We start from the raw sequence: 26461 nt of genomic DNA, 5'->3' as shown, positions 1-26461 counted from the left end.
ACACAATGTGATAAATAACCTCTCTTGACTATTGGTTATTCTAGTGTGAGGACATTTTTTTAGAGAATTTCAAAAGTCATCAGAATATTAATGAGGTAGGTGCGTTCCATGTGTCTTCCACTCATTATTTAAACTCTTTCTTACACTTATTTAATACATGAATCATATTTGCAAGACTCCAACACAATTTTCTACAAGACTTCAAAATGCCTTTGGCATTCCAAGTATTCTTCAGAACTCTAATCACTTTCTTCATAATTCATCATCATTAAAATTTCCTCTTTGTGTGATTTAATGTTGGATACCCATCTTTATCTTAAATCAACAAATGCAAAGATTGAACAACAGAGACCTAAAAGTATGTTGCAGTAGTTGGACATTCTTCAATGGTAATGAGACAATATTTCTATGGACTTTGTCACTCGTTTACCAAGATCGGTATAAGGACATGATACAATGCGGGTGATTGTTTATCAACTAGTAAAATGAGTGCATTATTTGCTAATTAATCAAAGAATATCTATGAACAAGATGACTCAATTGTATATCAAAGAGATAGTATGATTACATAGGGTGTCGATCAATATTATTTTTTATTTAGATGTGAGGTTTACGTCTAGATTTTGGTAGAGATTGTAAGAAGCTTTGGGAAATTGATTAAGGATGTGCGCGACATATCATCCTCAAACCCAAGGGTAGTCTAAAAGGACTATCCAGTCTTTGGAGGATGTATTAAGGGCTTGTATGCCAGATCAACTAGGAGGTTGGGCTGAATCTTACCTTTGGTGGAGTTTGTTGGTGCAAGGTGGCTCTAGAAAGGGGGGATGAATAGAGCTTGTAGACATTTTATAATCGTTTTGCACAGACATAAGAGAATAGATAATTAGAGAATAAGGTAGAGAAGAATGAACACAAAGATTTATACTGGTTCACCTTCACTTGAGGCTACATCCCTTAAGCAACCTCCTTAATAAATTCACTAACCAAATCCCATGACTAGCACAAGTATCAAACCTCTCCAGGTTACAATGAGTATAAACCTTTACAGGTATCACGAGTTTAACCCTCTCTAGGAAACACAAATATAAACATGCCCATGTTATAGCAAGCTTAACCTCCCCAAGTATCTTTCTCAATCTTCCCCTAAAAAAAGAACTCACATTTACAATGAACAATATAATCTTTCACGTGAGAGAGTACAATCACGCTCACTGGATATTTTTCACTATGTGAAGGATATTACAATGTTTATCACTTAACCCAATATCACTCTATAAAGAAATGAATGCGACTCTAATGCTAAAAGGGTATTCTCTCTTTTCTTTTCTTATCAAGAATTGATTTGGCAATGTTTCACCACTTTTGTATTTTCTTTTTTTTTTTCTTCTTTTGTTCATCATTTACTATTTAACCATTGATGCATATTCAATTTAGCATATCTTCAATACCTTCTCCTTTCTTTATCCGAAAGTTCTTGATATTTCTTTCATATATGAATTATCACTTCTTTCCTTTTCAACCATTCAACAATTTGAAATTCAAATATAATGCATTGTGGCTTCAATCATTTGGAGATTCTCTTGCAGTCTTTGATCTGCAAAGTTTTTTTCTTTATCGTGATTGGTTGATAAATATATGACAACATTAGTAATCTTCAAGGAGAGAATATTTCCTTTTGTATCAATTCAATCAAATATTCAAGAAATGTGAATATTTTCTTCAATCAAAATATCTTCTAAAAATGTTGACCCTTGCTACACAATCTTCATAACTTGATAATCCAATAATCTCTTGATTAATTTGATCGTCAATTTCAACTTTAAGATTTCTTTGATCAATTCAAACTTTATCTTTGCATCACCTTGTGACTTAATATTTCTCGTTCGCACTATATGAACTTGAATTTTCTGATGCATGCTTTCATTTAGTCATTCTTTCATTGGAGTCATCTAATGGAAGTAATTATCTAGTAAGGATATTCAACATTCAACTTAGTGAGTTGACTTTGACATGTCTAGCATTGATACTCATTTAGTGCCTTTGTGTGCTCGCGTTCACTCGTCTAACACTTTGCTTTGACTCATCTATTTGTAGGAGTCTAATCATTTGCCTCATTAAGTTAACTCATCTAATAAATGTTCTTATCAATTGAGTTCACTGAGTCTACAATGATGGAGTCGTCTGATGACCTTAGTCATCTAACACCTTGGTACTTTTGGGTCGTCTAGCACCTTGAGTTGTCTATTTGAGCTTGTCTCTCATTCATTCAGTACTTCTAAATGAGCTCATATAAGCTTCACTTCCTTTCGTGTTTGCTTTATACCTCAAGCTTCATCTTTCTTAGTGTTACTCTTGCTTTTGTACACTTTGCTTTTATTCAATAGAAGACCATAAAACAAATATATATATATATATATATATATATATATATATATATATATATATATATATATATATATATATATATATATATATATATATATATATTTTCATAGTAAGTTACATGGTCGTCTAATGGTTATTTATAAGCATCTAAGGAGGTATTACCTTAGCTAGCATTTCCTATGTCCAATGCTTATCCAAGAACATATTAGCTATCCTGGAACATAACTATCCTAACTTATCTTTTTTGTTTCATTATAGATTTTGTTATCATCAAAACCTACTTACATTCAGGCTCGTCTAATGGGGTTTTCCAGCATCTAATGCTAATAGAGTTCATTTACAATAATAGTTGTCATGCCAACGTCACAATGGTTCCATATGAAGCTTTATATGAAAGAAATTGTAGAACTTCTCCTATTGGTATCAGGACGAATAATTAGTACATTAAGTATGGAATTGTTACAACTGACTACAACACAATTTATAAATAAGTTTATTAGACCTTATCAGGTACTTAGATTGGTCGCGTTGCTTATGAGGTTGTTTTGCCTCCTCAATTAGCTAAATTGCATAACATGTTTCACATGTCTCAATTGAGGAAGTATGTTCTAGATGTCTACCATGTATTAAAAGTGGTTAACGTACAAATTAGAGATGACTCATCTTTAGAAGCTAAGTCAGTAAGGATATTGAATTTTCATATTAAGCAGCATAGAGGGAAGAACATTGGATTAGTGAAAGTGCTTTACGGTAAAAGTGCAATTTTTAAGATTGACAATTGTGTTTTTGGAAGAATGTAAGACCCGAGAAAATATTTTTATTCAGTAAAATAAAAATTTAAATTTAAATGGGTAACATAATTATTATATTGTTAGTATGATAAGAAGATGAAGTAGCTTAATTATTAAATATTAATGTAACACTAAAATTGATTAAATGTTATATACATACATAGCCATCTTAGCTCAGCTGGTAGAGGGTGTGGCTTCTAGCCATGCTTCTAAGAGAATTACATTCAAATTTTACATTAAATTTTATAAACAAAAAATAAATTTAATCTTTCTTTTATGAATTAATGAATTAATTATTGTAAATGTAATTGATTTATGAAAGTTATTGAAGAAAAGTCAAAGATTACAAGCTATGATGCACGGATACGATACGTGTATCGGATATGACAATATCTGATATGTCGATATGTTTATATACATGTATAGCTGTCTTAGCTCAGCTGGTAGAGCGCATGGCTTTTAACCATGTGGTCGTGGGTTCGATTCCCACAGACGGCGCTTTATCTTAAAATAATTTTAACAAAGTTCTTTGTCTTAAAGAGAATTACATTTAAGTTTATCAACTAAAAATAAATTTAATCTTTCTTTTATGAATTAATTATTGTAAATGTAATTGATTTATGAAAGTTATTGGAGAAAAGTCAAAGGTTGCAAGAGATGTCGATCCCATCATAATAGCAACCCAATTGGAATGGCCCCAACAAACAAGAAGAGTTGAGACTATTGACACCAAATTAGGTTTAGATCACTATAAGTTTTTTCAAAGGATCCTACATAAGCTGGAACATCCGTTTTGTGCTACCTAGTAATGTCCTTTTCAATGTTCACAAGATGACATTCATAGAGAGTAAATAAGAGAGGGGTAACAACTTCAGCTTTATCTTATCGTTACCGAATGTCATTATTAGGTCAATTATATAGAGTGTACTGTTTTGATGCTGTCACAAAATAGAGTCGAACGAAGAGGCTACATTCAGAAGCAGTGGAAACACAGAGATTGCATGTAATTGTCTTATACAACATTTTACGTACATGGAAAACACTAATCACTCATGCCACACCTTAAAAGTTCTGTGGAGATTCATACATTATTTGTAATTAAACAGTAAAAGAATTGAATCTATAGCTTATAGCTTAGAAGATGATTTTTCAAACGATTGATAATAACTTTTAGATATTAGTAGGGTTCCACCAAATCTAGGTTTATGTTCAAGAGTGCAAAACTTTTGTTCTACCATGGAGTAAACATGTTTCCAAACACATCCTAAATAGCAGAGCTCGAAGTGAGTTTGTGATGACAAGAACTGTGATTCATGAACGACCGAGTGAAAACAAAGTTGCAATCATTCATATTATTAATATAAAATAATGAAAAAAAAATGATATTGAAGGTGGAAGAGAAGGTGTATTGAATAGAATGAGCCAAAAACGGAGGCGTAACAAAAATGGTATGCATTGGCTTTATTGAGCCAAAGTGATGAATGAATGTTTGTGGCTAAAATACCATTAATGTGTTGAAAGATGGGATATAGAGCATTTAGTATGCATGAAGGACAAGCCAGCTATGATTGGGAAAGTTCAAAATAAGCAGCCAAACAATGTTGAGAAGTAGAGGACAACCCCACGAGAATTGACCAAAAGGGTCCAACGACAAAATCTCATTCCTAAAACAAGAAAATAGCTACCTAGGGCTTAAACCCTAAAAAGCTTTTGTTAAACCCTAAGGGGGGGCTTATAGCTAGGGTAAATATGTTGACTCTTCCTCAACTCCTACTTGGACCCCAAATTCTCTTTCAATTTCAATAATTTTTGTTTACGTGGATACCCACTCACGTGTGCACATGTGCAAGTACATGCATTTTAGAGAGAGAAATAGATAGATATAGAGAGATAGAGACAGAGATGCCCAATTGCCATTATTAAAGAAAAATAATAATTTGATGGTGGAAGGGAGAAGGTAGAAGGAAAAAGGTACTCAATTTCTGGGAGGAAAAACAAAAGCACTAGAGAACAAAATAGAGGCCCTCGTGCAAAGTTCATGTCTCAATGCACATCACAAAATTTTGGTTTAATCATATAAATAAATGAGAAGAGAATAAGCAAAATGAAAAAAAAAATGGTATATATATATATATATGCTACATGCGTGCGTGTGGGTAGAGACATTCTTCTCTCTTTTGCATCCATTGTTATTATATATGTGACACTCTTTTTCTCTCTCCAAACCAATTATTACACACTTTTTCTTCAAACCCTAACGTGCGTCTATGAATCCTATCTGTAGTTCCGTGAATCATTTTCATGATCCACCGATGAATTCCTATATCATATGCACATATAGATATAATATATATTCATATCTTTCTTTCTTTTTTCATAAATTTATTTGTTTATTTCACTCCTTGTTTTACTTTCATTTTCTTTTAGGGTTTGTTTACCATGATTGGTCCGACAGTACCCAACTCAATTATTTGATCTTTAATTAATGTGATCCAGAAAATGGTCCCTGTTATGCCATTTGTCTCTTCACCCCCTGTCCTCAAGTTTGCTATCAGATCCCTAAATCCATCGGTTTATTGCATTGTTCATTTCAGATTTGGAAACAATAAAAAACTTAACGTTCAGAGTAAGAACTTTGTCCTGTGAAAAACTGTGAAAATGGTCTGAAAAAAAACTTCCAATCATAAATAGATCACAATCAATGTGCCTTCAATTGATAATCCTCTTCGTGTATATTCAACAAAAACATAATATATAATATAATGATTTAACAAATTTTTTTAACTTAGTATTATAGGAAGATTATCATTAGGAGTAGTAAAATTATTTAGGAGACTTTCTATCAAATTAATTAGGAGTTGCTAGTTTTTTCTTGCTGACTTCAAAATTTATTTGAAAAAATTATTGTGTAGAGTGGTCCTGACCCATTTCCAATTAATTGGATATCAATGTGATGTCTGCACACTCCTACAGTTTTACCCGAAAAAATCTTTTTAGTTTACCAATTATGTTTAGGTTACTAAGGGAATAATTTGTCCAGAATAATAGTTTCATACGACTTTAAATTAAATTAATTTTCATAAATCATGTCAGTAATCTTGCTAAAAGAAAAACAAGCTAATTAGGTTTTCATCCTAAGTTGATTGTCTTATTATTAAAAGTAATATTTTTTTAACATTCCACTTGCTAAGCTCCATCGATCTCTCTTTCTTTTCTCATCCTTTTGTTCTTTCACATTTATGATCATATTATAACTCACACTATACAAGAAAATAAAAAAATTTTCGTTAACAATAATTTTTAGTGATTAAAAAATTATAATTTGTCTTTAAATTAATTTTTAAAATTTACTAAATGAAATTGATCACTAAATATTAGTTACTAAAGTTTTTACTACTGGAAGAATTGGTTTCTAAATTAGTCTCTAATGAATTAGTGACTAATTTATCGATCAATTATAACTTTTTATTCATAATAATAAACATTTTAATAATTAAAAAAAAATTATTTTTTAAATTAGTATCTAAATTGTCCATTATAGTAACTTACAACTTTTGTTCACTAAAATTGATCGTTAATGAAGTATTTTCTTATAGTGTCAAAGTTTCAAGTCTCACACGGCTAGAAAGAAATAAGAGTGTTGCAATCTCAAATCTGTTAAGATAGATTCCATTGTTAGAGTCTATTATCATACATCAATAGAAGCTTAAATTTTTTTTTTTATAGTTTTGTTCTTAAACAACGCGGTTATAAATATATTATATCTTGAATTTTTAAATCTTCTACCAGTAAAAGAATTGTTATAATCTCAAATATGTTAAAATAATATATGTTAAAGCTAATCACCTCCTATGATGTATGATGTGTTTTGAACTCTAAAACTGCTTTATGTATTTACTTTTAAAAGGTATTCCAAGAATTGAAAGACAAAAATGCATTTAAACTATCATGGATTTTAAAAACGTAGAAGTAAGAATAAAGAGTATTTGAACTCTTAAAAAAGAGTATGGTAAATTAGAAGATTATAGAATGGTAAGTTTAGTTGAAAAGAAGGGCTGTATTTTGTTGGATGATGTCAAATCTCTATCGACGGATCTGTGTGTGGATCCACACTTTTTTTCTTTGTCACCATCCGATCTACCTTTTGTGCCACTTGATGACAAGTCCTCACCCTCGAAGAAGCAAAGTCAAAAAACAAAATGAAGGAAGAGAAGATAACATACAGAAATCAGTCACACTCAAAACTCATGTCTCATTAAAATCATAAAACATGCTGATGAGACTTATGATCATCACCAACCCAGAAAACTGTACGGTCCTGGCCCTTCATTACTCATTTCTGTGGTGCATTTCAACTCTCTTCATACTTCACAAACAATAAACTTTACCCACAGGATCTTCTTCATCACTCAATAATCTCCACCTTCACAACAATACACACCAAACAAACAAACATATACATATCAACACAAAATTTTAAAACATTTATAATAAAGCTTTTCTGGTTCTACAGTGGTGGATTCTACCGAATTATCTTTACCTGATTGCGACTGAACTTGTTATGTGCTAAATCATGTTGAAAATCTATACTAGATCAAATATAAAGTTAATTTATATAGTTGTTAAAAATTTAATTATAAGTCTAAATTTTATATCAAGTAAAAATAAGAAAGTTGAACATCATATAAAGATATGCAAATCTATTGTCTTAATATTTTGATTGAAAGTGGTCGGATGAAGATTCGTGTGATGATCAACTAGCGTCCCTAAATATATTAACGTTTAGGACGCAAATGTCAACAATCATGTTCTTAAAGTTTTAGTCTCGAAAGTTGATATTGTGGAAGCTTTGATGTAAAAGTCCTTGTTATTATGTCGGAAAGTTCGTTCTGGTTGGGTTTGCAGTTGTTAATTTATTGTTGAGTGTGAATCTTTATCCTTTGTTCTGTCTGTTGGTGTATTTATTAGCATATTTTTTTCCTTTTCTTTTTTTTTATAAGAGTTGGGACAACCCTATTATCCTTATTTTTAATTTATATTTTTTATTGCTGATAAAAAAAAATCAAACATTTTTTAATAAACAAAGATAAGCATATTTCATTAAGATGAACGACAATATAATTAAGAAATGCTCGTAACTTATAAAATATGAAAGAACTCACGCTTGAATATTTACATATTAATTTTGTAAAATTTGAATTAGACTTAAAATTTCTTTTAATAATAATATAATTGATTTTTAAGAGATTAATTAAGAAAATGATTATGTTAGGATGAAAATGACAGTTTTGAAGATAACAGTATGGCAGGGTAAGGGCATTGATCTCATCTAGATCGAATGAGTGTGATTGGCCACCACCCTTTTGTAAGGTTAGTGTCCAATCGTACGTTCATGCACACTGCAGAGATATGAATATCCTTAATTGGCTTAATCTTTTAGGGTAATGTTTCTAATTTTTAGGATATTATTAATAATAAAGGACTGTCTGAAAGAGAAACTCGTACGCTTGTTTCAACAAATCTTGCTTTCAATCTAAACTTTCATGGATTATTAGCAAAAACACTTTTTTATACAACCTTTTCTTTTAAGAGTGTTGCTGCTTTGAATTAAGTTGCTTAATTTTGTTTTTAATCAAGTCAAGGTTACTGTTATTTTGTCATCTAACAAATTTTTACATATTTACATTTACTATTTTACCCTTTAATCTTTCTTTTTCTTTACAAATGTAAAAATTAATTTTTTTAATGATCAAAATATTTTTAAAATTGAGTTATCAGATGGTGCATCCGTTGTAAAACATAACAGTTTCCTATAGGTAATTATAAATAATTGAAAACAATTCTAGAGTGTCCAGATTAATTTCAGAAACTATTAGGAAGAATATAGTATAGTGGGTAATATACATAAATCTAATTTACATGAAAAATAGTACTAAATATATTTTTAGTTCTAATCCTTCATGATAAAGAATATCTATGTTAGTTGTATAATCTTTTACATTTTATAAAACTTAAAATCAACATTTTTTGTTCACATAACTATTACATTTGGTTGAAAATCTTATATCTACTAAAGATAAGTATAAATTTAAAATATATGTATACTTTTTATCGTACCAAATAGTTTTACATCATTTAAAGTTTAAAAGTTGAGGTTTTAAATGGTTTAAATATTTCTTTTTTCTTTTATCTTCTTAAACATCTTGTAAAGACAAAACTGAAATGGATAGACTCCAACGCAGACAATACTTCGTATGTATGTCGATTAACAGCAATTATATCATCGAACTTGGAATCGAAAATAAAACTTCGTTCTTCTTAAAAGATAGAGTTTATCCTAACCATATCAATTGACAGCAATTATATCATCGGACTTGGAATCAAAAATAAAACGTCGTTCTCCTTAAACAATAGAGTTTATCCTGACCAATTTTATTTAAAACTTACAACTTCTTTACGATTTTGTATTTAAAAACCTATCTTAAATTATTCTTATGCTTCTTGATCTCTGAACAATATATTTATTCCACGTGGTTCCAAAAAAATATTCCTTAATAAGTGAATAAAAAGATACTTTTTATTATTATTTTCTTTCTGAGACTATTTAATTAAAAAGACTGGGGACAAAGAAAAACAGAGAAAGGTAATTTGGTTTTGAAATGATCTCTTGACATGAATGTAACACGATTTTCTGAATTCGCAATACAAGAAATTTGAAGAAAGATGATGAATGTTGTAAAAATTCAAAGCGCAAAAATCCAAAGAATGAATTGCATTAATTCCAGTGATGTGATTAAAACTTATCTTTTTCGTGTTAAATTGACACGTACCTTATTAATATAAAATTGGTAAGAAACATACTTTCCACTGTCCTTTATCTTATTATCTCATAAAACTCCAAAACTTCAACTCTCACAATTCACTTGTTATTTTCTCTTTGCTTCTCTGATTCTAACAATTTTGTATAACGAAAATAAAAAGCCAGCCAATTTGGTAAAACATCTTCAAAAAATAGAAAAGGGTAATATTTTGTGTTTATTTTATACTAATCCGTTATTAATTAGGTGTAAGGAAATGTATTATAATAAGCATAATAAGGGGAATTTCGTATAAATGAAGAATAAATATTTCATTATCTATTTGTGTCTTGATAAGTTCTTGTCGACAAATGTGCAGTATTGGAAAATGAAATTGAACTGAAATAGATATATTTTGACGTAGGATGTCAAATTTTTTAATTTTGGTATAATTTGAGAAAAAACATATTTTAATGACAAGTTGGTCATGTGATATATCTACCATGTTGTAATGAAATAATTTTGACTTAAAATTGAAGAAAGTTTCTGTATAGTATTGAGCTCACGCTATCTGAAAAATTCTCATACTTTTATAGAAATTTTTTTTTTTCTATAGAGTTCGAGATAATATAAATATAATATGAGCTTAACTTACATAAGAAATCGAAATTAAGAGTTTTTCAATATCAATCTCTTAAAATATAATGTAAGTCTTGATTTTTTATCATAAATCTAGATTTTTTTTTTATAGTTTCAACTTTTCATGTTTATATTTGTATAGAATTTTAGGAATTTTGTTTTAGTTTTAGTTTTATCCTATGGATTTGGTTTCGTTCCCATATTTTATGTTATTTATTTATTGAGCAACGTAAAAGTATATAACAATACTAAAAGCTTTACAAAAATGTAATTCTTCTTTTTATTAAGACAAAAAATAAGTTTATTTAATACATTATTTTTAATATTTTGTTGAGGGGGTGAATGAAATGTTATATGATACAATTTTTCGTTAAAATGAATATCACGAATAAAGAATAATTATGATGTAGCGAAATTTCTTAGTGATCATAATATAGCTTCAAAAATGAGATAATGAAATATAATTATCTATAAGCGAAAATAATTAAATAGTATTAGTTTTGTTTCTTTTATTAATGGTTATATCTAAATTTTAAGTTAGTTTAGCAAAACATTATACTTAAAAAATATAAGTGTTCATAAGTTATATTAAACCCTATAAACATTTAAGCATAAATTTAAGTTAGAGTCTTAAGCATGGAGAAATGTGATTGAGAAAGTAAATTACACTAAAAAGTGGTACCTAGTTCTCTAATAAATATTAGAGGACAAAGGCTAATAAATAAAGGTATGGAACTACACTATTATCATAAATGAGTGACGGTATATATAAAATATCAAAATAATATTTTTTTTTTATCTTTTGTTTTGTTGTTGTAAAGTTTCATAATAGACAATAGTATTTTATAATGTGTACAACCATATAAATGTTTTACATCAAATATCGCCTAAAAATACAAATTAAACTTCATAATTTTGTAGACCATTACTATATATGTATAAAAGAATTCATCAAATTAAACTATAAAATGAAGTAAATTTAAACAAAAAAAGTACTCTAATAGTTTAAATTAAAACACCAACAAAAAATAAATACAAGAGAAAAATTCATAAATTTAATACTTCGATATTTTGAATTAGACTATAAAGTGAGATTTGAATAATCTCTTCCAATGAATTAGTAGTAACCGATTAATAATGAGTTTTTAGATGGAAAGTTGAAGTTTGAAGAGAAGCAAAACTTCTCTCCTCACATATTCACATGGTAACGCAAGGAGAGTGTCTTGTAGTGGGATTGTGTATTTCCATGACCAGATCTTATTCACAGACATGTGAAGAACTGGGGCTTGCTATGACCACCTTTTCCTTTAGGTCCAATGGGGTGCTATGCATGTGCCTTTTCCATTAACTATTTCCACTTTTTCCCCTTCTCCCTTCAAGATAAACTGTACAATTTTTTTTGTCAACACTTAATTTCTTTCAGGTAAAAAATAAAAAATTTAAACTTAAAAAAATAATTAGAAAGAAAAGAAAAAATATATAAAAAAGTTTGGATATGAATATATTCATGCTTTTACTCTCATTTTATTTTGCCTTTAATTTTATTTTATCTTTTATTTTTTATCATATTTATTTTATTTTATTCCTTTTTCAAAATAAAAAAAAAATGAAAAAGAGGAAGTTAGAGTCCACGGCAACTGGTCCTGCTATCCCTTTCCTCCATCATGCAAGAAAAATGTTCAAATTTTCATATTTTACCCCATCCATCTCTGCCTCTCAGCATAAAAACACATCCATAACAGTCTTAGCAGCAGAGGTAGCAGCAACGCTAATAGGTGGCTGGAAGGTAACCTGCCTCATGCTTTTGATCATTGACAAAAGTGAATGCAAGAGGAAACTGGTATGATAATAACAGCATAGCCATTTGAAAAGAAAAAGGAAAAAACTTCATAACCATCTGAAAGGAAAAAACGGACACAGTTTCTTAGCTCTCAGCCATCAGGGGCAGCAAAAAGAATCCATCGGGGACAAAGACTTGAGACCGCCAGCACAAAGCTCCGAGAGGTAAGCACCGATACTTGAGTGAGCATGATGTGTGATATGTTTCATATCTAATCCTTGAATGCCATGAAGGAACATGATAATATTGTGTTTGCTGCATTTTATCTGTTGGACCCGTGATTCAAATGTATCACACGCTCTGATTTCGCTAGTTTCCATTCCTTCCCTCATCTTCTAATCTCAAGATCATCTCCCCTGCAAAGATAGAAACAACCAGAGACTAAAACCCTCCACAATCAACACCATTCATCATCTTCGTTCCATGACAGAACCAGAGACTAAAACTCTCCACAATCAACACCATTCATCATCTTCATTCCATAACAGAACCGACACACACTTCAAAGCACGATGTTCTTCCTTCATGTTTAATTGTTGTTTCATCCCTATCTCCACCATTCTCTCCATTCATTCAGAACCTTCATTGTACTCACATTCCCGCAGGGGAAACATCCACGCAAAAAACCCACACACTCTTCGTATTCTATACACCTCCGAGGCACTCACGGGATTACTTGTCCTCGTCTCACCACAACGTTTTCCAGCCCAACACATAAAATTCATCCATCACCATCAGATTCATGCGCCCACACTCGTCTCCAATTCACCCGAATTTCGCAAACAAAACAATACAACACTCCAAACCCACCCTTCTACCTACACCATCATTCATCATCCTCGAGCCGCTGTTCCAACAGTTATACAACATTCACGCATACACCGGAATACAAAAATCATCATCACTGTCGCGCACTCTCCCATCATCAGTTAACCTTTTTTTTTTCTCATCTTTATCATTCACCTGCGTAAAATCAAAGAACAGATACCAAACAGTACCAAACTCTCACGTTTCATCTTCCCCAATCACATACATCCAATCAGAAACGGAGAAACCAGGAGAAGAAAGAAAATCGCCGGCCGCATCGCCGGCGGCCAGTCGGAGCTTCGAACGATGGAGCGTGGTGGCGTGACGGTTGCGGACCCAGTCGCGGTGGCTGGTGCGTGGTGGCGAGTCGCAGGGGCTCTTGGAAGGAGAAATCGAAAGAAGAGGAAGGAGAAGACACGTGGACGCCGGCGACGATCGGCATCGCCGGAGGTGGCTTTGGCTGCGCCAGCGGCATTCGCGAGCGAGGTAAGCGTCTCGCGAAGAAAAGATCGAAGATGAGTTTAATCCGGCGGTGACTGGAGCCAACGGCGACGGCTCCGGTATGGATCGGAGGTGATGGCGGCAAAGTTGGTTGGCTGTCAGAGGTGCTTCGAAAGATGCAGTGGCTGGTTCTGTGAACACATGGTTGTGCGTTGGGGAAGAAGAACTCTTGGGGTTTGGAGAGGGAACCCTAATGTTTAAAGAGTTGGGCTCAGCCCACTTGCCCACTTCTACTCATTGCACCTCCATCTTTATTCTATGCACCCCAAGTCTTGTTTGTTACTGAGTGATGATTTATTTTGTGCACCCCAATCTTCGTTAACCTCGCACCTCCTCTTGTTTTTGTTTGTACTGTGAATATATTTCTGTGTTACTTACCACACCTCCACATTTATCACACACACCACTATTTTTACGGACTGCATGACCCATTTGTGTTTTACTTATTTTGGTCTTATTTTTTTGATTTTACTCGTTGCACTCCCATCTCTACTAAAAACTAGTCATTTGTTTCATGCACCTCATATATTTCTCATGTCTTCTCATATTTTTGTTTTTTCACTTTTACCATTTTTAATTAAATTTTGCCTTTTTAATTTTCTTTCTAAAAAGAAAAGAAAAAACAAAAATATTTGAAAATTACAAAAATTAGAAAAAATTTAACAATGAAAAATGTCAAAAAATATAAAAAACTTCAAAAATATAAAATGTCAACATTTTCAAACAAACCGTTTTTCTAAGAACTACGCGATCCTTGATTCTCTATTGCAAGCAAGGTCAGTTTCACTTCCCAAAAGTCAAATCATTTTTTAAATAGTTTTCTAGATATCTTTTAAATAACTATGTAACTCTGATTTCTCATTTTGAATGAGAATACATAGGACCAAGGTAAATCTTTGTTGGACTCAAAAAACCAAAAAATATTTTTGTTTCTTTCTAGTATTATTGTCTTATTATTTTTTGGGAAAGATCAACATATTGAAAACCACGTCAACTTTGCATGTTTAAGTAAAGGTACCAGCCTCAAGCAAGCGTTATAGGGTGCTAACACCTTCTCTACGCGTAATCGACTCCCGAACCCAAAAATTTGATTTTTCGCATACTTGTTTTATTTCCACAAATTTTCCAGAAACAACTATGGTGGCGACTCCAAGTCTCTTTTTTAAATTCGTTTCTTTTTTGGTTCGTCGTCCCGTTGCAATTTCAGTTGTGACACTTTTCTATTCCATTATTTGTAACTTTATCACATTGTTTATTGTTCATTGATTAACTTTTGCAAATACTCTTTTTAATACATTTCTGTACTATAGTTTAACCATATGCTTAAGAAACTTGAGATGAGATTATTTATCAATCATTTGTTACACATTTGAATTTAAATTCCTTAAAGTTTCCTTTTCCTCAATTAACTATAATCAATTATAAACCTCACAAAACAAACATTTATGGCTTAAAATCTCGAAGGCCTAAAATCCTTTGTAAAAGCCATCCCCACTCTTTTTTTATGTAAGTTTCTAATTCAAATTTGATGTTAAGGCATTTATCCTTTGTAAAAATAGATATTGTCAATAAAATTTGTTTTTTTTTTCATGATTATTTTGAAAGTTAACCATGTTATTAGTGCATATGATATAATTTATAACAAAATTACGTGATAGTTTAGTCCAAAAAGTGCATATGCTACTTAATTTTTCATATTAATGTGTTATGGTTATTATTGGAATAGGAGATCCTACAAACATGTAGGTGTGAGTTTTTTTTTTTGTCTTTATGGTTAATTCTTATTCTGATATGAAATGAAAGCACAAGGTGAAGGGCTAATAAATATGTGTATTTATGTGCAGTCTTGTGGTGACGTCAACTGAAGAGGTTGTACCTTCTTTTTTAAGTCTCTTTTGGGTTCAGAGTGGGAGCAGCAATGGGGGTTTTGATGGCAATTGTGGGTGTAGTGGTGGTGCTCTGTTTTTGCTCTGCACTCTTGAGGTGGAATGAAGTAAGGTACAGGAAAAAAGGTTTGCCTCCTGGCACAATGGGTTGGCCAGTTTTTGGAGAGACAACAGAGTTTCTCAAGCAGGGTCCAAACTTCATGAAAAACCAAAGAGCAAGGTAACTAACAACTATAGTAACTAACTGCATCGTCGTCATCATCACATGCTTTTTTTTCCTCATATTGTTGTATGAGTATGTGTGCATCATGTTCACTTGCATAAGTGGGAAATAAGGTTGCTTTTGCAACACATTTTACAGCCTTTGCTACTTCTATTGTTAGTTTCATATTGTTTCAAAGTTCCATGTTTAAAAGTTAAACTTTTGATGTGTTTAACTTGTTGGGTAGGTACTCGACCTAGCACATTGATTCAAGGGTTTTTGAGCATAAAACCAATGAAAACTTGTGTTTGGGGTGGACAAAAAGAGGGAATTGGATATGGAAGATAAAAGGGAATGAACTAAGCTAGCTAATAGAGTTTGGTTTAATGGTACTTTTGGTGTCCCTAAAGAATAATTTATGGCTTGCACACGTCATCATGATGGTGGCTAATTGACATCTTTTCTTGTTTTTTCTTTTTTTACTTAATGGTGGTTTCTTAAATTATTTAATGCTGGTTAGAGGTAAGATTGTTCATGCATGTACTTTGAACTCATTAGTAATGATTGTTAACTTTTATTTAACCTTTTGTGAAAATTGCAGGTATGGCAGTTTTTTCAAATCTCACATACTTGGTTGTCCTACCATTGTGTCCATGGATGCAGAGCTTAATAGATACATCCTAATGAATGAGGCAAAAGGTCTTGTTCCTGGATATCCTCAATCCATGTTAGATATCTTAGGCAAATGTAACATTGCAGCTGTTCATGGCTCCACCCACAAGTACATGAGAGGAGCACTACTTTCCATCATTAGCCCCACCTCGATCAGAGATCAGCTTTTACCAAAAATTGATGAGTTCATCAGAGCCCACCTTAGCAACTGGGATAACAAAGTCATCAACATTCAGGAGAAAACCAAGGAGGTTTGTGTTGCTAATTCATCAACTAAAAACAAAAACTAAACTAAACTCCTTCAACTTTCTTTCAAATTCTCAAACATTTGATGATGCAGATGGCCTTCCTCTCATCTCTGAAGCAGATTGCTGGCACAGAAACTATCTCATTATCTGACTCATTCATGACAGAGTTCTTCAAGCTTGTTCTTGGAACCATTTCTCTCCCTATTAACATTCCTGGGACAAATTACCATCGTGGATTCCAGGTCTCGGTCTCATCATTCATCTTTTTTTCACATCTTAGTTTGCATGATTTATTTCACATCTTAGTTTTCTCTTCATCACAACAAGACTTTGTTTGATTCAATTCTTCTTGCAGGCAAGGAAGACTATGGTCAACGTTCTAAATAAGTTACTAGAGGAAAGAAGAGCATCCAATGAAACCTACCATGACATGCTTGGTTGCTTGATGGCAAGAGAGGAAAACAGATACAAACTAAGTAATGAAGAAATCATTGATCTGGTGATAACGTTGATATATTCTGGCTATGAAACTGTTTCAACAACATCAATGATGGCAGTGAAGTACCTCCATGACCATCCCAAAGCTCTTGAAGAACTGAGAGTAAGTGCAAAACACTATTAGTCTTTAGGTTTCATAAAGGAAAAAATTGTTTCACACTATTTGTCAATCATTTAACAACTCACATAAGGGTAAAATATCATAGTAAAATTGTAAACTTTTGTATTTGTAGAGAAAAAAGGAAAGTGAAAAGCCATGTTAAATGTGTGTAAAAAATTTGAGTGTCAACATAAAACACTTTAATTTCTTATGTTTATGTGTTGACTATGTTGGGTGTGGAATATTTGTTGCAGAAAGAGCATTTGGCCATAAGAGAAAGGAAAAAGCATGATGAGCCAATTGATTGGAATGACCTCAAGTCAATGAGTTTTACTCGTGCGGTAAGAACTGTGTGCCATTTCTGTCACACTATGTGGTTGTTTTTCTAAGTAACCACAGTTAGTGTCTGATAGTGTTTTGAACCACACGTCAGAGAAAAAACAAAGTGGTAGCTTTTCAAATGATTGCCAAGAAAATTTTATCAAGCTTTTGTACATTTTGCAGGTGATTTTTGAGACCTCTAGACTGGCCACAATAGTTAATGGAGTCCTAAGGAAAACCACTCAAGACATGGAACTAAACGGTGAGTTTCTTTAGGTGTTATAGCCTTTTGCTGTGTTTTGTGTTCAAGAAACTGTTTTTTGACTTTAAGAGCTTCTTTTTTCGGTCACTTTTACAACATCAATGATTCAGAATAAATATAAAATACGTAAAGTTGTAACTTCCAAAGAGAAATTTATCCAAGATAAGTAATAATACACACACACACTTGGCAAATTGGCCATCAATTCAACAACCACATAGACAATTCCACTACAAAACAAGTTTTCCAAATAAGGATGTACTTTTCCTCCCAACTTTCTTTTACCTTTTAGCACTAAATTAAATGTGTTAGAAAAAGTAAAGGATAAGAGAAGTAAGAATGAATGAAAGGGTAGGGTGTCCTTAATGAGTTTTGCACCAACACAAGTATTTCATTATTCACCATAAATGACAGTAACACCTTGTTGTAGTTAACAATGTCACTAATCCACATTGTTGTTTTCAGGCTATTTGATTCCCAAAGGATGGAGAATATATGTGTACACAAGAGAGATCAACTATGACCCTTTTCTATATCCTGATCCTCTCACTTTCAACCCATGGAGATGGCTGGTTAGTCTAACAAAACAACCTTTTTCCTTTACTTTTTCTTATGTCACAAGTTTTTCTTGGTCTACTATATTAGATATTGTTATTGTCCTATAAGTTTTTCGCATAAAAATCAAAATTAGTATATATGCTCATCACCCTCTTGATGATAATAACCTTCAATTGCCAAATGCAGGATAAGAGTCTAGAATCAAAAAACTACTTCTTGATATTTGGAGGAGGCACCAGACTTTGTCCAGGAAAAGAGTTGGGAATAACAGAAATTTCCACTTTTTTACACTACTTTGTAACCAAATACAGGTGATTGATTTACCTATTCAGTTATTTACTTTCAGTGTAAAAAAATTTACATTCTGAATCAACCAAAAGTCATTATGGTCCACTGAGATCAATTTACATTATTCATCAATCATGATAGTTACTAAATAATAGTATCAAAATCTTGCAATGCATATTGTGACTGTATAATATAACAATATAAAGTTCCTTAATAGTACTTTATTCAATAAAACATTTTGTGGGCACAAGGAATTAGTAAAAATTTGAAAAGAAGTATTGATTTACCTAGCCTCACATACATCTAGGCAAAATATTATTATTTATCATAGAGCATTGATTTGTCTGGTTTGAAATTTTAAACTAGTCTTAAGGTATTTTTCTAACCTGATGTTGAATATTTAATGTTGATTGCAGGTGGGAAGAAGTGGGAGGGGATAAACTAATGAAATTTCCTAGAGTTCAAGCACCTAATGGACTGCACATAAGGGTGACATCTTACTAAATAGGCAGTGACTGTATTGTACAGTAATGAGATGAGATGTAGTTGCAGATGTAGGGTATGTGGATGGAAATGATCTAACAAATAATACAAAATGCAAGAAAATTAAATTTTCTTCTTCATATATCTCATTCTTTGTTTTCCAATTTTTTTTATTAGAAAAGTTTTTATCTTTTTGGGTGATTCCACTTATCCTCTATTTTCCATTATCAAAAAATAGACGGGTCTTATTGTCTTCGTTTAACATGGCCTAATTCATTATTGGGTCATGAGTCAAGTGGACCTCTCATTGGACTACGAATTTTATTAGCCCATTTTTTACATTGGCTAAATTCAAACCTACACTTCATCCTCATTCAATAGATAAATTTGTTAAAAGGAATTAATTATATTTTGTTAAAATTTGAATTAACTATAGTTTTGGCTTTTTGAGTTTTTTAAATATTTTAGTTATTCACATTAAAAATACGTTTTTAGTTCTTAATGAGGAACTATAATATTGTTTTCGTAACTTATTTAGTTTTAAATAGTATATTTGAGAGACTAAAATTTTATTCTACAAGAATTAAAAATGCAATTATGACTTTGTTAAAATAATAAATTATTTAAAAAAAATTAAGACTACCGACAAGTCCAACCCATTATGAACCATGGTTGCAATTCAATGTAATCTAAGTTGTGTCCTTTTACTTACAAAAGAATAATGTAATGTAAAACTAGTGAATAATTGATTTCTACCCGCTCATTTTAATTATATTTAACCATTCAAAACTTATCTTACTAAAATGTTAAGGGTCTTTCTTCCTGCACCTCCAAAATTTCCTCTACACCTCTAAATTTTTTTTAAATTTTTAAAAAATCCTTTAACCATTTAAGAAACCCACAGACACCACATCTCCAAAATTATTTTTGGATGTCGACTTTTGAAAGTCAAAATATATCATCGGAAGTCGACATTCGGAAGTCAAAATGTATCACCGGAAGTCAAAATGTTCACCGGAAGTCGACTTCCGGATATCAAAATGTATTATCGGAAGTCGACTTCCGGAAGTCAAAAATTATCACTGGCAGTCATCTTCTAAAAGTCAAAAATTATCACCGGAAGTCAACTTCCGAAAGTCAAAAAATTAATTCTATTTTAAATATTTATAATTCTTTTTAAAATTTATGTTTTCTAACTTTTAATTGTTTTTTAGTTTATTATTTATTATTTTATTTATTTGTTATGTTTTCATATTTCTTAATACATATTTTAAAAATAAAAAATATTAATATTTATATATATAATTTTATTTTTATTTAATATACTGAAAAATAAATACAAATATAAAAATAAGTAAAATTAAAATAATATTAACTTTAAATAAAAAAAATTAAAAAAAAATATTCTACTTCATTAAATTTTATTTAATATTTAAATTGATTTTAAAATAATAAAAATTTAAATTAAAAAAAAAGAAAATATATATCTAAATATATTTTCGTTTTTTTAAAATTTAAAATTTCATTATTTACACACACACATATATATATATATATATATATATATATATATATATATTTTAAATATTTTAAAATCGTAAAAGTTTAACTAAAAACAGAAAAAAAATCTAAAGTAATTTTTCTTTTAAATTTATATATTTTATAATTTTTAATATTTTTAATATGTGCTTTAAAAAATAAAATAAAATAAATGTTAGAAAAGATAAATTTTAAAAAGAATTAAAAATATTAAAAATAGAATTAATTTTTGGATTTCCGGAAGTCGACTTCCGGTTATGTTTTTTGACTTCCGGAAGTCAACTTCCGGTAATAATTTTTGATTTCTGAAAGTCGACTTCCGGTATACATTTTAACTTCCGGAAGTCGACTTCCGGTGATATATTTTGACTTCTGGAAGTTAACTTTCGTTGATTATTTTGACTTCCGGAAGTTGACTTCCGGTGATATATTTTGACTTTCGAAAATAATTTTGGAGATGTGATGTTCGTGGGTTTCCTTAAATGGTCAAAAAAAATTTTGGGAATTTAAAAAAATGTTGGAGGTGCAGAAAAAATGTTTGGAGGTGTAGGAAGAAAGACATAAATGTTAAATACGTGTGCCTCGATCTAGATATAATAGGCCCCATATAATATAAGCCCCGCAGGCCAACGATTTTGGGCTGTTCTTTCGAGGCCCGTGTTAGTATAGTTCATGAAATTTGCAATTAGATAAATTTCAATTTGAATTAATATTTATACTCCACTTTTTACTTATGCACTCACTTTTTTCTTCTTCTAAATTATCGTTAATTGTATTAATCTTTGAAGTCTAACCTCTTGTTTACAAAAGATAATCAAACTTTTCTTTACTAAAAAAAGCTAAACACGTTATTATGCACATATATAGGGATGTAAAAAAAAAAAAATCCGTACCCACAGCTATTCGCAGATAAAACCCGTAACGGGTATGAAATGAATATTGTAAATGAATATCCGCGGGTAACGGGTACGATTTTATACCCGCATGTTAACGGGACAGCTACGGGTATCATAGTATCTATACCCGCTATATTCTAATTTAAATTTTAAAAAAATGATTAAAACATTAATACATTAATTTTGAATGGGTTATTTTTATCAATTAGTTTAAAAAAAATCATTTCTTTGTATTTAAATGAGTTTTGAAATTTATAAATGTTATGCATTGTACTTTTATTTGAATTTATGGTTAAAATATGTTATTAAATATTAAAATTTTCTATTTGTAAATATCTGTAAGTACCCATGAATATCTGTGGATATTAACAAATATTTGAGTACCCACATAACAGATACCCGTACGGATATAAGTACGGGTACATGACGAATATTTATCCAGTGGATAGGGTATGAAGAATCTACTACTATCTGTACCATACCTGCCTCCTTCACTTCCCTAGTAGAACTTATCCACAAATTCTAGGAGAGAAAAAAAAAAGTCAGAATGATTTTTTTTATAAGCTAAAATTAGTCTTAAATTAAACCGTAAATTTTAAAATAACTATATGCAAAAAAATTTATAAATTAGTTTATACATAAGTTCATTTAGCTTTTGGAATTATGGTTAAATCTCATGATCTATAGTAGTGTTTGTGCTTTAGTTTTCCTTTTAACGTCTTAAATTTAAATATTATAAAAAAAAACATAGTTGAAAAGATAAATTTAACTAACAATAATTTATCAAGTTGTCCCAAAAAAAAGTTATTTTTCACCAAAATCCAACCATAATTTTCCTAAGAAAAAAAAAATAATTTTGAGAGTGACAAGGAAGTTTCCAACAGAAAAACAATTATAAGAAACACCAATATTTGATTATAATATGGGATCGAGCCATGAAAAACCCAAGCTTAAATATATTTGTAACACCAATTTCAATGATTAATTGCTTTAGTTTTTTTTTTTTCTTAAAATAACTATCAAAACATAACATGGTCAACTTGATGAACTTCTGTAACATTAATTGATCTTCTAATTTAAACTGTTTTTTGACATAAAAAAATGGCACTTAGGCATAGCCATGGCTACTACACCAGTTAGCCCACAATATTTTATCACTTCAATTTCTTCTCTTTGAAGCTTCATTCACAATCTTCAACACATATAAAAAGTCATTCAAATTCCAAGGTTTGGTCATGTGTGTTTTATTAAACATTCTTTTGCTGAATTCCTAATGTGTAATTAATGTCACCAAATCTTGAAGTTACTTTCAGTAGGTATAAATTTAATTACTTTGAAAAGAAGGTATAAATTCAATTGGTGTAAAAAAAAATGTACAATTTTAATTTGTATGCATTTTCAACCAATCTTTGCGGTATAAATTTGATTGTTAAACATTTTCAGCAATCTCTCTATATATAAATTACAATAAATTTTATATATAAATTAGAATCAATATTTTAAATTATAATTTTTTCCTCTTGTACACAAATTTCCCCTCAATTTTATTATAACCAGAAAATAAATTCAGGCAATGCTGCTTTATTAATGGTAAGCAATAGTACTATTTTGAGAAATTGAAATTAAATATTAGAGTAATATTTAAAATAGTTGTTTTTTTTTTGTTTGACTTAAGTATCTTCAAATGAAGTTAAAGTCTTTAAGAGTGCCAACTATTAGACTTTACTTAATTTTCACATTCCCTTCTCATATTGCATTTCTCAGAAATCAAATTTTCAATGAAAGAACCACTTAATGATGCCACGATCCTTCATTGGCTCACTGTGCTTGTGAGAAAATTATAAAATAAAAGATCTTGATATTGTAAAGTTTGGTTTCGTGAGTTATTCATAAATAAATAAATTAAATAAAAATGATGCGCATTTTATGAAAATTAATGTGTTCTTTGGTAGCATATGATAATAGACGAAAAGAAAAAAGCTAAAAACACAATACAAATTTTATGATCTCGATCTCCCATGTTTTGTTTGGTAGAGAAATTATAGAGGAAAGAAAAAAAGGTTTCAAAAAAGTTAAGATATAAGTTTGTAAAAGTATTTAAATTAAAGTTTGTAATGGATTATTAGTTATAATTAAATTTGTCAATCTCATTTAATTTGTGCAATTTGAGAAAAGAAAAGTTTACATCTTGATAATAATATTCATGTCGATAATAATAGGATTGATAGTGTTGGTCACATTATCTTGGGTCAAAATGCATCGTTCCTCCTAAACCAAGTGTTTTTTTAGAGTCTCTTTTTATCAATGTTTTTACACAACAAGGATTGATAACTTTCCTACTTTTATTTAGCTCATTTATTCGTCTCATCTTGGATATGCGATGCAACCCTAAACCCTTCTAGTGTTTTCTCTTTTTCTTTATATTAGACTTTTCAAATGGGTTAAGATAAATGAACAAATGAAAATGACGGGGGATTTCTTTCTGCACCTCCCATATTCTTCCGCACTTCCAAAAAAATTTTAAATTCTAGAAATACTTTGGTATAATTACTCGTATAGTACCCAGTTTGGGGTTAATGTGTCAAATAGGCATCCGGTTTTAAAAAAGTGTCAATTGCATCCCAATTTTTGAAAATTGCTTCAATTAGGTCCCCTTCGGACAGAGTTGACTAACGTCGTTAGTCAACGTGCCACGTGTCAATCTGTGGTTTTTTTGATTTTTTTAAAAAAATATTATTTTTTTTAATTTTTTAATTTTTTTTAAAAAAAATTAAAAATGTCACGTGTCAAGTCCCTGTGTGTGACACGTGGCATTGTCAGTGCCACGTGGCATTTGTAATGCCACGTGTCAGTGTTACTATCAGATGTCATTGTGTTGATTTCGATTTAGTCTCATATATGTCTTTTTGTTTCAATTTAGTACCTAAGTATGTGTATCTGATTCAATTTTGTCCCAATTTTTTTTTAATAATTAAAATATTTTTGTAATCCATTTTTTATAAGATTAAAAATAATTAAGTATAAATATTTTTACAAAATTAAGTACTAATATTTATAATGTTTCTCTCAATTTCAGACCAAATTTATTATTTGTATAAATGTTATACTAATATTTTTTATTAAAAACGACTTCTTAACATATTACTTTATTAATTACTTTTTTATTAAGTACTCATGTTTTATTAATTTCTTTTTTTAAATAGAACAATATTGTCTCTTACTAATTTCAAATCAAAATTTCTATTGGTATGAATGTTAGACTAATTTTTTTTTTATTAAAAATAACTTAATAAAATGACTTTTACCACTAAATTTTAATATAAATATCAAATACTTAATTTTTGTAAAACTTTTATACTTAATTACTTTTAATTTTATAAAAAATATTTTAATTATTAAAAAATATTAGGTCAAAATTGAATCAAATACACATAAGTTGGTACTAAATTGAAACGAAAAAACATAAATGGAGACTAAATCGAAATCAACACAATGACATCTGATAATGACACTGACATGTGGCATTACAATGCCACGTGGCACTAACAATGTCACGTGGCACACATAGGGACTTGACACGTGGCATTTTTATTTATTTATTTAAAAAAATTTTTAAAAAATTAAAAAAATTAAAAAAAAACTTTAAAAAAAACAAAAAAAAAACCACATATTGACACGTGGCACGTTGACTAACGCTGTTAGTCAACTCTGTCTGAAAGGGACCTAATTGGAGCAATTTTCAAAAGTTGAGATGCAATTGACACTTTTTTAAAACCGAGTACCTATTTGACACACCAGCCCCAAATTGAGTACTATACGAGTAATTAAACCAAATACTTTTTGACTATTTGACCAAAATAACGTTGATTTCAACTAAAAATTACTTCTAGATGTCTATTTCTAGTGAAGTATGCATCTGGTAAAGGTTGTGGACTTTCGGATATTGATAAATATATATATATATATATATATATATATATATATATATATAATGTATTGGTTTTTATTTTTTTTAATTTAAGTTTTAAATAGTTTTTAATTTTTTAATTTTTCAAATTTTTTATTTTTAAATTTTACTTATTTATTTAATATATTATAGAGAAGCGAAATTATATATATATATATATATATATATATATATATATATATATTAATATTTTATTTTATTTTAAAAATATATATTAAAATATAAATAAAAGAAAAAAGAATTAAAATTAAAAAAATTAAACTTTAAAACAAAGATAAAAAATAATATATATATATATATATATATATATATATTAATTGTATATATGCTTTAAAAATAAATAAAGTTAGGAAATAAATTAATTTAAAAAATAATTAAACTTCTTTAAATTTAAAAAAAAAATATTTATTCTCATTTTTACTTTTTATATTTTTATTTAAAGTTTAATATTTTTAATGTAAAATAAGATATTATATATATATATATATATATATATATATATATATATATATATATATATGGTTAAGTATGTTTTTACTCTTTGAATTTTGATTCAAAATTGGAATTTGTTCATGTCCAAAATTTCGATACATTTTGGTACCGAATTTTAAAAATGAATGAATGTACTCTTTTTCAACCCAATTATGTTAACTTATTTTTAGGTTTTGAATGCATTTCCCAACAGATATTGAACCATGAATGTGTCCAACAGTGTAAACAACTCCATTACTGATATAAAAAACGTTCTATACGTAAAAAAAAGTTAACATAATTGGGTTAA

The 26461-nt window shown here is 29.8% G+C and overlaps 1 protein-coding gene and 1 non-coding gene across 2 annotated transcripts; both read left to right on the top strand.

The window, feature by feature from the left end:
• Nucleotides 1-3601: 3601 nt before the first annotated feature.
• Nucleotides 3602-3674, top strand: TRNAK-UUU (transfer RNA lysine (anticodon UUU)). The gene has a single exon. It is a non-coding gene; the product is annotated as a tRNA-Lys (tRNA).
• Nucleotides 3675-12241: 8567 nt separating this feature from the next.
• On the top strand, nt 12242-19420 carry LOC114181354 (cytochrome P450 85A-like). Its single transcript, XM_028067780.2, has 10 exons — nt 12242-12616; nt 15605-15866; nt 16450-16771; nt 16861-17010; nt 17124-17369; nt 17621-17707; nt 17871-17949; nt 18415-18521; nt 18694-18818; nt 19212-19420. The coding sequence occupies exons 2-10, from the start codon at nt 15679-15681 to the stop codon at nt 19297-19299; spliced, it is 1392 nt and encodes a 463-aa protein (XP_027923581.1). The 5' UTR covers nt 12242-12616; nt 15605-15678; the 3' UTR covers nt 19300-19420.
• The last annotated feature ends 7041 nt before the right edge of the window (nt 19421-26461 follow it).

Source organism: Vigna unguiculata, chromosome 4 (assembly GCF_037176805.1).
Source record: "Vigna unguiculata cultivar grain cowpea cultivar isolate G323 ecotype 2 chromosome 4, ASM3717680v1, whole genome shotgun sequence".
NCBI lineage: Eukaryota > Viridiplantae > Streptophyta > Magnoliopsida > Fabales > Fabaceae > Vigna > Vigna unguiculata.
Note: the sequence above shows the minus strand (reverse complement) of the source record. Positions and strands in the feature narration are given on the sequence as shown.

Excerpts from the sequence above, each read along its gene's own strand:
- LOC114181354 (XM_028067780.2), top strand. The coding sequence starts at position 15,679 with ATGGGGGTTTTGATGGCAATTGTGGGTGTAGTGGTGGTGCTCTGTTTT. Across the intron at positions 17,370-17,620 it reads AAGCTCTTGAAGAACTGAGA|AAAGAGCATTTGGCCATAAG; the intron begins GTAAGTGCAAAA and ends TATTTGTTGCAG. Across the intron at positions 18,819-19,211 it reads TACTTTGTAACCAAATACAG|GTGGGAAGAAGTGGGAGGGG; the intron begins GTGATTGATTTA and ends TGTTGATTGCAG.